The 12,871-nt window shown below is 40.6% G+C and overlaps 1 protein-coding gene across 1 annotated transcript in view; it reads left to right on the forward strand.

Moving 5' to 3' along the window:
• Window positions 1–8,863, forward strand: part of EPB41L4A (erythrocyte membrane protein band 4.1 like 4A) — a 317,566-nt gene extending 308,703 nt beyond the window's left edge. The window contains exons 21-23 of the mRNA XM_075836702.1: window positions 1,374–1,484; window positions 7,939–8,017; window positions 8,169–8,863. Of these exons, the coding sequence (XP_075692817.1) occupies window positions 1,374–1,484; window positions 7,939–8,017; window positions 8,169–8,288 (310 nt within the window). The 3' untranslated portion in view covers window positions 8,289–8,863. The remainder of the gene's footprint in view (window positions 1–1,373; window positions 1,485–7,938; window positions 8,018–8,168) is intronic.
• Window positions 8,864–12,871: the final 4,008 nt, after the last annotated feature.

Raw genomic sequence — 12,871 nt, forward strand, 5'->3', positions numbered from 1 at the left:
AATTTTACGTGTCGTCTTTTGACAGCTGTCAAACGACGACGCGTAAATTACAGGTCGTCGGCACAGTACGTCGGCAAACCCATTCAAATGAATGGGCAGATGTTTGCCGACGTATTGGAGCCGTATTTTCAGGCGTAAATCGAGGCATAATACGCCTCGTTTACGCCTGAAAATAGGTCGTGTGAACCCAGCCTAAGGGTATGTTCACACGTAGTCAACAAAAACGTCTGAAAATCCAGAGCTGTTTTCAAGGGAAAACAGACCCTGCTTTTCAGACGTTTTTTTACCAACTCGTATTTTTCGCGGCGTTTTTCGCGCCGTTTTCGCGGCGTTTTTTACGTCCGTTTTTGGAGCTGTTTTCATTGGAGTCTATGAGAAAACAGCTCCAAAAACGTCCAAAGAAGTGTCCTGGACTTCTTTTGACGAGGCTGTATTTTTACACGTCGTCGTTTGACAGCTGTCAAACGACGACGCGTAAATAACAGGTCGTCTGCACAGTACGTCGGCAAACCCATTCAAATGAATGGGCAGATGTTTGCCGACGTATTGGAGCCGTATTTTCAGACGTAAAACGAGGCATAATACGCCTCGTTTACGTCTGAAAATAGGTCGTGTGAACCCAGCCTAAGGGTATGTTCACACGGCGGGGGTCCGTAACGGCTGAAATTACGGGGATGTTTCAGCCTGAAAACATCCCCGTAATTTCAGCCGTACCGGCATGTGCAGGCGCTTGAATGCCGCGTCAATTACGGCCGTAATTAGCGCCGCTATTCATTGGAGTCAATGAATAACGGCTCTAATTACGGCCAAAGAAGTGACAGGTCACTTCTTCTACGCGGGCGTCTATTTACGCGCCGTCATTTGACAGCGGCGCGTAAATATACGCCTCGTGTGAACAGACAAACGTCTGCCCATCTTTTTCAATGGGCAGATGTTTGTCAGCGCTATTGAGGCGCTATTTTCGGGCGTAATTCGGGGCAAAAACGCCCGATTTACGTCCGTAAATAGGCCGTGTGAACATACCCTAAAGGTGGATTTACACTTGCAGTTTTTGACACAGGTTTTTGGTACAGTTTTTTTTCAGACAAACACAGGGGTGGATACAAAAGAGAGGAGAAGTATAAATCGTTACTTTATACTTTTTCTTCCTTTTTGAAACATTCCTGGCTTTCGCTACATAGAAGAAAAGAAAAACTGCATCAAAAATTACATGTGTGAATACTGCCTGTGTATGTGCACATCTATACCAGATCCAGTCCATCATTAATGTAGAACTATGTCCGCAGTTACAGTATGTGACATGCAGTGCTACACCATGCAAACAGTAAAGTATATCATTTCATTATAAGTAACATCATTTTGGTTTTGTCCAGGACTCAAGGTGACCCTATACGTATCAGACACTCTCACTCGCCCCGAAGCTTCCGCCAATACAGGAGATCTCAGTGTTCTGATGGTGAAAGATCAGTTCTATCTGAAGTCAAGTGAGTTCTGAAAACAGCAATATTATTAACCCCTTATCTCCGCACCCATTTTTCGTTTTCCTCCCCACTTTCCAAAAGCCATAACTTTTTTATTTTTTCATCAATATATGCGGACTTTGTGGGACGAGTTGTAGCTTTTCATGGCAACATTTATTGTACCTTTATAATGTACTGGTAAACTGGAAAAAAAATCTTTGCAGGGTGGAATGGGAAAAAAATCCAGTGACTTCTCCATTTTCTGGGGGGGGTTCCGTGTTTTTTTTTATGGCATTCACCGTGCAGTGAAAACGGCATGTTAACTTTTATTCTGCGGGTGAATACGATTACCGCGATGTAAAAGCAGTAAAACATTTAAAAAAACCTGTAAATTTGGCAAGGAAAAAAATAATTGTTAAAAATTAAATTTGTTTTGTGTCGCCATATTCTGAGAGCCACAACTTTTTTATTTTTCCGTCGATTGAGCGATATGAGGGCTTATTTTTTGCGGGGCGAGCTGTAGTTTCTATTGAGGAACATAAAAAAAATGTATTACTATTTATTCCATTTTTTGGATGGAGATGAAGTGACCAAAAAACAGAGATTCTGGCATTTTATTTTATTATGCCGTTCAACGTGCAGATTAAATAATGTTGTAGTTGTAATAGTTCGAACTTTTACGGATGTGGCAATACCAGTTATGTTTAATATTTATTTTTTTACAATGCCTTTGGGGAAAATGGGAAAAGTTGTTTTTTGTATTTTTAACTTTTAATATAGATTATATATACATATACATAGTGTGTGTGTGTGTGTGTGTGTGTGTATATATATATATATATATATATATATATATATATATATATATATATAAATAAAAAACATAGAACGCAATAACGGCACCGAGGTCGCCTTGTCGTGTCAGGTGGGCAAACACTTTTTGATCAAAATGTGCACAAAGAACCTCCCTATTTGTAAGTAGATTTAGCAGTAATGCATATTTATTTATATTTAGTGGCTTAGGTGGCATTAGTGTCCGCAGTGTGCTGTCGCCATTTCTTTTTCTGCTATATATATATATATATATATATATATATATATATATATATATACATACACACACACACACACACACACACACACAGATGAACACAGCACTCCAACAAATTCAGAAAATCAGGCCATGTGCTCGTCACCAGGGGATGAATCAATTCCCCATTTTAGATAGATAAAAACATAGAACGCAGTAACGGCACCAGGACTTCAAGGTAGATGAAAACAGGGTGGATTTATTAATCTCAAGACAGCAATGTTTCGGTTCAGCAGGAACCTTTCTCAAGCTATGAGAAAGGTTCCTGTTGAACCGAAACGTTGCTGTCTTAAGGTGAATAAATCCACCCCCTTTGTTGGAGTGCTGTGTTCATCTATATATGGAGTCCCTGCCTCGCTGCAGGACAACTGTCCCGTACTGTAATCATGTTTTCAGTACGGGACAGTTGTCCTGCAGCGAGCCAGGGACTCCTAGCATCGTACATAACTATGATGCTAGGAGCCCGGCTCCCTGCAGAGTGTTCGGTCCGGTACTTGCGGCCGAAATACGTCCGTCAATTACGGACGTAATTAGTGTGTGTGCACATACCCTAAGACACAATACCATCCATGAGTTTAATTGAAAAGCGAATAATTAAATGTTTATGACACTTAAATCCAATGTGCATAATAATTTGGAACACGGTGTATATCTGGGGATGGTAGGAACCAGCATTAAACTAATTAAAATCACCCAGGGCAGAATGGGAGGACTGCAAGATTAAAAATGGAGTCAGTCACTAACCCCACATATATGAATCACATAAACACAACAAAAATTTGAACAGCACATTCCAACAAAATAATACAAAACGTGTATGCAGGTGCAGGAACACCTGTGACTGCAAATATACAGCAGAAAAAGAAATGCGACAGCAAGTAGCACGCAGTAGCAAAATATGTCTGATTTTCAGATGTTTTTGTAACTACTCGCGTTTTTCGCGGCGTATTTTACGGACGTTATTGGAGCTGTTTTTCAATGGAGTCAATGACATGCACTTCTTTGACGCGGGCGTCTTTTGACAGTGACGCGTAAAATTACACCTTGTGGGAACAGAACATCGTAAAACCCATTGAAAGCAATGGGCAGATGTTTGTAGGCGTAATGGAGCCGTTTTTTCAGGCGTGCAACGCCCGAATTACATCTGAAAACAATGCGTGTGAATATACCCTTATAGGACGCCAAAGCTGTAACAATTCAGTTCGTGAATTGCTTTGTGCACTGGGGCACAGTGATGCTGGAACAGAAAAGGGCCTTCCCAAAGCTCTTGTAGGTGTAATGTGCTGGAGTCCCAATACTTTTGTCCATATGGTGCACATATGTGCCTGGTACACATTATTTATTGAGGCCCGGAAGTCCCAAGTTATACTTCTATAGCTGTTCCCAACATTTTAAATTTTCTGTGTAGGTTCCACTTCTAGTTTGGGCTTAAAAATACTGATGCAGAATACCGACCTAAATACCGCCATGTGAAAATGGCCTTAAAGCTGGATTTACACACAGTATTTTTCGCGGTGTTTTTAATGGCGTTGTTATATGTGTTTTTTTTTTTTTTTTGGTGCGACCAGATGTTACATTAAAGTCTATAGTGAAATATAAATTTCACTTCACACAACTACATTTTGGTTTGGGGTGTTTTTGAGGCAATTTTGTGGTTAGTGGTGTTTTTTTTTCCAAATGCGGCATGCTCTGGGTATGGTGTATTTTAGGCATATTTCCCATAGGCTTCTCTGTAGTACTTCAAAAACGCCAGACGAAAAGCATGTACAAAATGTCACCAAATTTTAGATTTCACTTATCTAATATAAGAGACATGGGAAAACCTCAGCAGCTTCTCAAGATTTATTATATTACCAATTATGACAGTCAGCAGTGGACTTACCTCTTTGGCCAGATTATTTGTCCTAATATATGCACTATGCAGATTTGAAGGTATGCCGTAGTTAAGCTATGGATTTGCAGTAAAATCCATGGCAGGAAATGTCCACTATGTCTGAATGTAACCTTACTTGTTTTATTTTTTATTAAAGAGCCTAAAAAATTGCAGCTGACATCTGCTAAGATTGTTGGCACTTCACAGATTTTGAGGCTTTTTCTACTAGCCCTTAGGCCGGATTCACACGAGCGTGTTCAGTCCAGGATATACGGTCCACAGGACTGCCGCATTTCCCAGACTGAGCACTCTGCAGGGAGCTGGGCTCCTAGCATCATCGTTATCTATGACGCTAGAAGTCGCTGCCTCTCCGCAGAACTACTGTCCCGTACTGAAAAAAATGTTTTCAGTACGGGTCCGTTTTCCCGCAGCGAGGCAGCGACTTCTAGCGTTATAGATAACGATGATGCTAGGAGCCCAGCTCCCTGCAGAGTGCTCAGTCTGGGAAATGCGGCAGTCCTGCGGACCGTATATCCTGGACTGAACACGCTCGTGTGAATCCGGCCTTACAGTTCCCTTGGCAAGTCAGCAGTGTTAACCAGTTCAGGACCGGGCTATTTTGAGGGTATGTTCACACGCCCTATTTACCGACGTAATTCAGGCGTTTTACGCCTCGAATTACGCCCGAAAAAACTGCTCCAAAATTTTTTTACGCGCCGCTCTCAAAGGGCGGCGCGTAAAAAGACGCCCGCCTCAAAGAAGTGCATGTCACTTCTTGGGACGTAATTGGAGCCGTTTTTGATTGACTCCAATGAAAACCAGCTCCAATTATGTCCGTAAAAGACGTCGCGAAAAACGCGTGCACTTGTCAAAATGTCTGAAATTGAGGAGCTGTTTTTGCCTGAAAACAGCTCTGTAATTTCAGACGTAATTGGCGTTGCCGTGTGAACATACCCTGAGTCTTCAGGACCAGACACCGTTTAGCCATTTTTAGCACGCGTTAGTTAAACATCCATAACTTTTTTTATTTGTTGGTCTAGCGACATGATTTTTGCAATGTTTTTTTTTTCATAGACAATGCAGGTTTCTTTTTTTTTATCATTTTTCTACACATCCGTTTTGCTATTTTAGAATTTCTAGGCTTAAAGTTTGAAAATTATAGTTAAAAAATATGATTTTTTTTAAACGATTTAGCTATTTTTTTTCTGGTGATAACATAGTTTTACCCTAAAATAGACCTTTTATTTGTGATCGTCATTGTCTACCGTAAATTTTGATACATTAAAAGTCTATTTTAGGGTAATTGGGTCAGGATTAGCGTTACAACAATAATTGGCGGGGGAGAACGTTTTTTTGGGTGGGTATTTTATGTGTATTTATAAAAAAAAATTGCACTTTGTTTTACGTTTATTTTTTATTATTATGGTCTGTCCCTCAAAGGTCAGAAAATAAGTTTTGGGGACTTTATTTTTTTTCTTCTTTTACACCGTTTTTCCACTGTAACTGGGGCTGCACAGCAGCCCCAGTTACAGGGGAAATCAGCCCTCTCATAGTGACGATTGTCACTAATAGGGCTGTGCTGGGTCTAGTAAGACCCAGCAGCAGTCTGCCACTAATGGCATCCCGGCTATCATGTGACCAGTCACATGGTCACCGGGACCAATAGAGGCAGCGGCTATACAGCGCTCATTGAGCGCTGTGTAGACGAGATCAGAGAAGATAGAAGCAGGCTGGAGCCAGGGCTCGGCTGTCTGATGTCAGCCAGGCCCTTGCTCCAACGGTAGCGATCGAAGTTTACTTAGATCCTGGCCGTTTAACCCTTCAAATGCCGCAGTCATTAGCGACCGCTGCATTTGAGTTGTTTACAGAGGGAGTGAGCAATTGCGGGCATCCGATGGGGTGCCATGGTCATGTGCCTATTAGGACGTTCTTTACAGACAGGCAATAATGCTCTGGTATACGAAGTATACCAAAGCATTATAGCAGCGATATGAAGATCGCATAGTGAAGTCTCCTAGTGAGACCGAAAAAATATTTATTGTGAAAAAAAAACTAATATGGTACACATTAAAAAATATATAAAAAAAAATTTGCCATAAAAAAATGTTTTTATTTTGTAAAAGTGTAAAAATAAAATAAAAACTACACATATATGGTATCCCCACAATCGTAGTGACCCAAAGAATAAAGTTATCATATTATTTACACCACAAGTTGAACCCCGTAAAAAAAAAAAAAAAAACCGCAAAATTGCTATTTTTTTCCCATTTTCCCCCAAAATAATAATAATAAAAGATTAATCAATAAGTCCCATGTACCCAAAAATGGTAGCAATGAAGTCCCGCAAAAAACAAGCCCTCATATGGCGACATTGACAGAAAAATAAAAAAGTTATGGCTCTTGGAAAGCAGCGATGCAAAATAAAATTATTTTAGTTCAAGTGTTTTTATTCTGCAAAAGTAGTACAACATTAAAAAAAAACTATACATATTTAGTATCGTCGTAATCGTACCGACCCATAGATTAAAGGTAGCATGTTATTTATGCCGCACAGTAATCGGCGTAAATGTAAAACGCATAGAACAATGGCTAAATTGCTGTTTTTTTTATATCCCCCCCAAAAAAAAAGTTAATAAAAGTTAATAAAAAATTCTACATACCACAAAACGGTGCCATTGAAAAATACAACTCATCCCGCAAAAAACAAGTCCTCATACAGCCATGTCAACGTGAAAATAAAAAAGTTATAGCTTTTCGAATGTGACGATGGAAAAACTATAAAAATTGATTGGTTATTAGGGCCCAGAATGCATGCAGGGGGAAGGGGTTAAAGTCTGTAGTAAAATATCGAATGTATTAAACACAACTTCGTTTTTGTGCGTGGTGTTTCATAGGCAATTTTGTGGTCAGTGTCTTTCTTTTCCAAACGCAGCATGATCTGGGTATGGCGTTTTTCTCAGGTGTTTTCCCCAAAGGCTTTTTTCAATGTATACACTAAACACATTTGGCAAACTTGATGTAATGAGCCTTATGTTAATAAAAATGACTTGACTAATCACAGACAACCCCTTTCATATGGGAGGCGGCTGATCATCACGGATCCAACTCCTGACATGGCCGGCATTTTGTTCGGGAAGCCTTTGCCAGCCACACATTTCCCATGCAGGGGCCACATCCATCTCCTAATAGGGCATATTGAGCGGAGTTTTCACCATAAGACAACCCCTTTAAACTATGTATTTAGTTACTACAGTGAAGCTAGGCTGTAAGTTGCATGTACATATACAGATAATAATGTATACTCTACTATAAATCCAGCACAATGCATTCTACTTTTCATATTAGCTCAGTATGTACTTTATTTTTGTTAAACCGAATTTTTTATATATATATATTCCAAAAGTATATTCCAAGTCTTTTTGCTGGTGTATGTGTATATATATATATATATATATATATATATATATATATATATATATATATATATATATATGCTTTTTTTTTTTATATTGTAGTGTGAAAACTGATCTTGTGCCTCCTTTGACTGTTACAAGAGCCTCAGAAAGCCATTGCACCACTGGGCCTTCTTCACAGGTTAGTAAACTTACCTTGTTTTATTTGTAGATCAATGGCAACTACTTATGTACAAAAATATCTCAAAGTATGTGGTCTCTTTCTGCCAGTGTGTGGTTCTCCCCTTCACTATAAGGTGTATTTCACAAAGTAATTCCAACTTTGATTTCAGAGACAGAACGGGTCCAAGGACAGCCTGATTGAAGCCGGTGTTTCTCCCAGCAGGGACGGAAAGCACAGTGTAAAAAGCATAAAACCAGTGCAGACCTCACGCCTCACTGCCGAAACCTAACAGTGGTAAACGGTCACACATATGAACAGATGATCTGGGACCAAGAACCCCATAAACTCTATTTCAATTACAAGACTAAATGGAACAATCACTTCAGAACTTACTATCGGTGGAAGCCTGTATCACAGTGACCATTACTAGCAAAGTTACTACCTTCGAGTGTTGTGGCCACTTTATATTGGAAACCAAACTCCACACTATGGTTGTACAAGTCCGTCACAAACACCGGAACAAAGCTTGTGTATCATACATCAGCCGCCAATGTTACCGTGAACACCACATGAAATATGCTGCTCCGATTCCATTGTTGATACAAACCCTGTATACGTTTTAATGTGGTCTGTGACAACAAAAGCCAATCATTTCTAGCTGCCGTAATTTGTAAACATCTGACGTTAAACATACTTGTTTGGCACACAATTAGATTTTAGTTGCTACAAAGGCATTTGGCCTATAGATGCTTGTATACCAAGTGAAAACCTATCTGTAAATTTGTTTTTTATTTTGAGGACTTATTGAATTTATTTTATTCTTGCAGTATTAAAATCCAAAAGTATTTAAGAATAAAAGTCTAGGCAAAAGCAAAAACTTGTATTTAGTCACCGGCGTTTTTCCAGAAAAAAAACAGCAAGACTTGTCAACTATACAGTCGGGATGTCAGATGGGATTTCAGTCTACTCAAAGATTCGTGGCATGGTGGTAGGCAAAGCAGTCAAATAGTGTCCAGAACGTAGATTTATAGAATGCTTTACTTGTCCTTAGGCCTCTTTCACATGAGGGTATTTTGCATCAGTATTAGACTAGTATTAGGGTATGTTCACACGCCGTTTACGCCTCGAATTACACCTGAAAAAACGGCACCATTACTCCTCCAAACATCTGCCCATTGCTTGCAATGGGATTTATGGTGTTCTGTTCCCACGAGGTGTAATTTTACACCTCGTTGTCAAAATATGGCGCGTAAAATGACGCCACGTAAAAAGAAGTGCAGGTCATTTCTTGAGACGTTTTTGGAGCCGTTTTTCATTGACTCCATTGAAAAACAGCTCCAAAAACGGCCGTAAAATACGCAAGTTGCTACAAAAACGTCTGAAAATCAGGAGCGGTTTTCGCTTGAAAACAGCTCCGTATTTTCAGATGTTTTTTGCTAAGCATGTGAACATACCCTTAGTGTGTAACATGGAGCCAATATTAATCTATGGGACTAGTTACATAACATACCATTACAATCATATACAATATTTCAAAAGGTTGCGGTCTTATATATTTGTTTCCTCCCTCGAAATCTACCTTGAGCCATATTACACAATTTATAAATACGCTCATGTGAAACTGTACTAAGGCCTCATGCACATAAATGTATTTAGTGTAGTTTTTTTGCCTTTGTAATTCCTAGGCAACATAAATCAATGGGGCTGTGCACATGTTTGTATGTATGTTGTCCAGTGCAGATGCAAGAAAACGCCATCGGCTGTTGTATATCAGATTGATTTTTCCTCTAGAAGTAACCTCATTCATAACCGAGAGGCCCAGAATACGCAATATGGTCCTGTTTGAGCATCGTGTTAAGGCTTGCCAATGCACATACGCATCATATTTGAGGTAGGAATGTGCGTAGGGATTCTTCAGGCGGTTCCTCAGTAGGAATCACTCTTGTAGGTCCCATGCACACAAACGTAAAAACGCCCGTAATTACAGGTCCATAGACTTCTATTGGCCACGGGTACCTTCCCGTTTGCTTACGGGAAGGTGCCCATGCTGTAGAAAAATATAGAACATGTCCTATTTCAGGCCGTAATTACGGCACCAGGCAGGCCCATAGAAGTCTAGGGGGCTCCTGTAATTACGGGTGGCTACGTGTGTGCACCCGTAATTACGGGAGCGTTGCTAGGCAACATTAGGGGATGCCCCTGTCTGCAGGCCACAGCCTGATTTTCAAAGAGTAGCTGTGAAGATGTCCTTCACCAAGCTCCAAGTTGAAAGCCTGATTTTATTCATTGAGGACTATCCTATGATATGAGACAAAAGGCTGGAAGACTATAAAGATAATGTGGTCAGAGAACAAGCATGGAACGAGGTTGTGAAGTCCCTCCACCCAGAGGAATGGGAATCGGCGATGGTGAGAGAGTGCAGCAAACTAGGTAAGTTGCCACCCCCTCCCCCCAAATGTTATTGCAATCACCCTTTTTTTTTTTTTAAATAAAATGTATTATACATTAAACTTCTGTTGTTTTTTTTTTTTTCCTCATAGTGGCAAATGCTAAGTCGGGATGAAGCACCTGCCGTGACCAGTTCAGGCGGGAGATGGTGTCCCAAGGCCGCAGCGGGGATGGACAGACCAAAAAAAGGCCTTACATCTACACCCAGCAGTTACAGTTTCTGAAAGCTGTGATGGACATTGGGCCGTAAGTATACAAGTATGTCAAATAGCACAAGCTATTGTTTATTTTATACGCATGGGCATATGTTATGTCCCCCAGATACCTGTGTGACATTGCATGTCCCCATCCGTCACACCTTGATTTGTTGCTAGGAGAGATCCTATTGTGTTTATTTTATACGCATGGGGATATGTTATGTCCCACAAGTACCTGTTGGACATCGCATAGCGCCATCGTTTTTTGTTTATTTTCCTTAAAAAAAAATCTGTACTAATATTTTAGCTAGCTATATTGAACTGATTCCATCCATTTTTATTAAACATAGAACTACCAATAACCTTCAGGAAGGGGACTCTGACGTGACGTTGGTGGAGTCTCCGTCTGGGACCACGGATCCCAACACACAAGTGGAAAGTACGGATCAGCCTGGACTTGAAAATACTACATTGCCCCCACTACGTCGTCGAAAACAAAGACGTCATGAAGAGGAGACAAGTTCGTCCATAGTCAAAGAAGGGATGCCTGCAGGCAAACAGAACCCTATTTCCTGACCACCCAATTAATGATAGGAGTTAGATTTAAATTTTATTAAGCTACGTGTAGCAAAGGACAAACCATACACATAAGTTTAACCCCTTCCCGACATTTGCCGTACATGTACGTCATGGAAAGCATTGACTTCCCGCAAAATGCCGTACATGTACGTCAAATGTTTGGCACCGGCTCAGAAACTGAGTCGGTGCCATCATCACCGGATCTCAGCTGTATCTTACAGCTGAAATCCGACTGTAACGGCGGGGACCGAAATTAGCTTCGATCCCCGCCATTAACCCCTTAAGTGCAGCGCTCAAACGCGATCGCTGCACTTAAGGTGTTTGCAGCTCATCGGAGCCCCAGCAATGAAATTGCGGGAGTTCCGGTGGCTGCAATGGCAACCGGAGGCCTAATACTGGCCTCCCGGTCTGCCTAGCACCGAAGCCGGTCAAGATCCGCCCGGCGGCGGAGCCTGATCGGCTTCCGTAGCTGCCGGCAAGATGGCGCCGGGTCAGGAGCTGATCCGGCGTCATCAGTGGTGGATGTCAGCTGTACTGTACAGCTGACATCCACCTGTAACGGCAGGAACCGGAGCTAGCTCCGATCCCTGCCATTAACCCCTTCGATGCAGCAATCGTAAGCGATTGCTGCATCGTAGCGGTTACAAGCAGATCGCCAGCCCTGACAGGCAATCGGGACTGGCGACTGCTGTTATGGCAACAGGAGACACAATGGTCTCCTGCTCTGCCATTACGGAAGCCGATTTAGGCCCCGCCGGGAGGCGAAGCCTAATCGGCTTGCTGTCAGTGAATGACTGACAGATCTAATACATTGCACTACATAGGTAGTGCAATGTATTAGAAAAAAAAAAATCTGACCGTTGGACCTTCAAGTCCCCTAGTGGGACTTGAAGAAAAGTGTAAAAAAAGTATAAAAAAGTGCAAAAAAAAGTGCAAAAAATAAAAGTTTGAAAACAATAAAAGTTTCAAGTAATCAAATAAAACACAATCCCCCTTTTATTCTTATCAAGTCCTTTATTATTGAAAAATAATAATAAACCATATGTATTTGGTATCACCACGACCGTAACGACCTGAGGTATCAAAATATTGTATTATTTATTGCACGCGGTGAACAGCGTAAAAAAAAACGTAAAAAACGTTACCAGAGTTTCTGTTTTTTAGTCACTTTGCCCTACAAATATTAGAATAAAAAGTGATCAAAAAGTCGCACGTATCCAAAAATGGTACCTATAAAAACTATAGCTCGTCCCGCAAAAAACAAGCCCTCATACACCTCGACAAAAAAAATTAAAAACGTTATGGTTCTCACAACTTGGCGACAGAAAAAAAATACATTCTTTTTACAAAAGTAATTTTATTGTGAAAAAAGTTGCAAAACATAAAAAAATGCTATAAATTAGGTATCGCCAGAATCGTACGGACCTGCAGAATAAAGTTAACATGTAATTTATAACGCATGGTGAACGCTGTATAAAAAAAACGAAAAAAGCTGTGCCAGAATTGCATTTTTTTGTTTACCTGGCATCCCAAAAAATAGGATAAAAGGTGATCAAAAAGTCACATGTACCCCAAAATGGTACCAATAATAACTACAGCTCATCCCGCAACAAACCAGCCCTCATACCGCTACGTCTATGAAAAATAA

This window comes from Rhinoderma darwinii, chromosome 1 (genome assembly GCF_050947455.1).
Source record: "Rhinoderma darwinii isolate aRhiDar2 chromosome 1, aRhiDar2.hap1, whole genome shotgun sequence".
Lineage (NCBI taxonomy): Eukaryota > Metazoa > Chordata > Amphibia > Anura > Rhinodermatidae > Rhinoderma > Rhinoderma darwinii.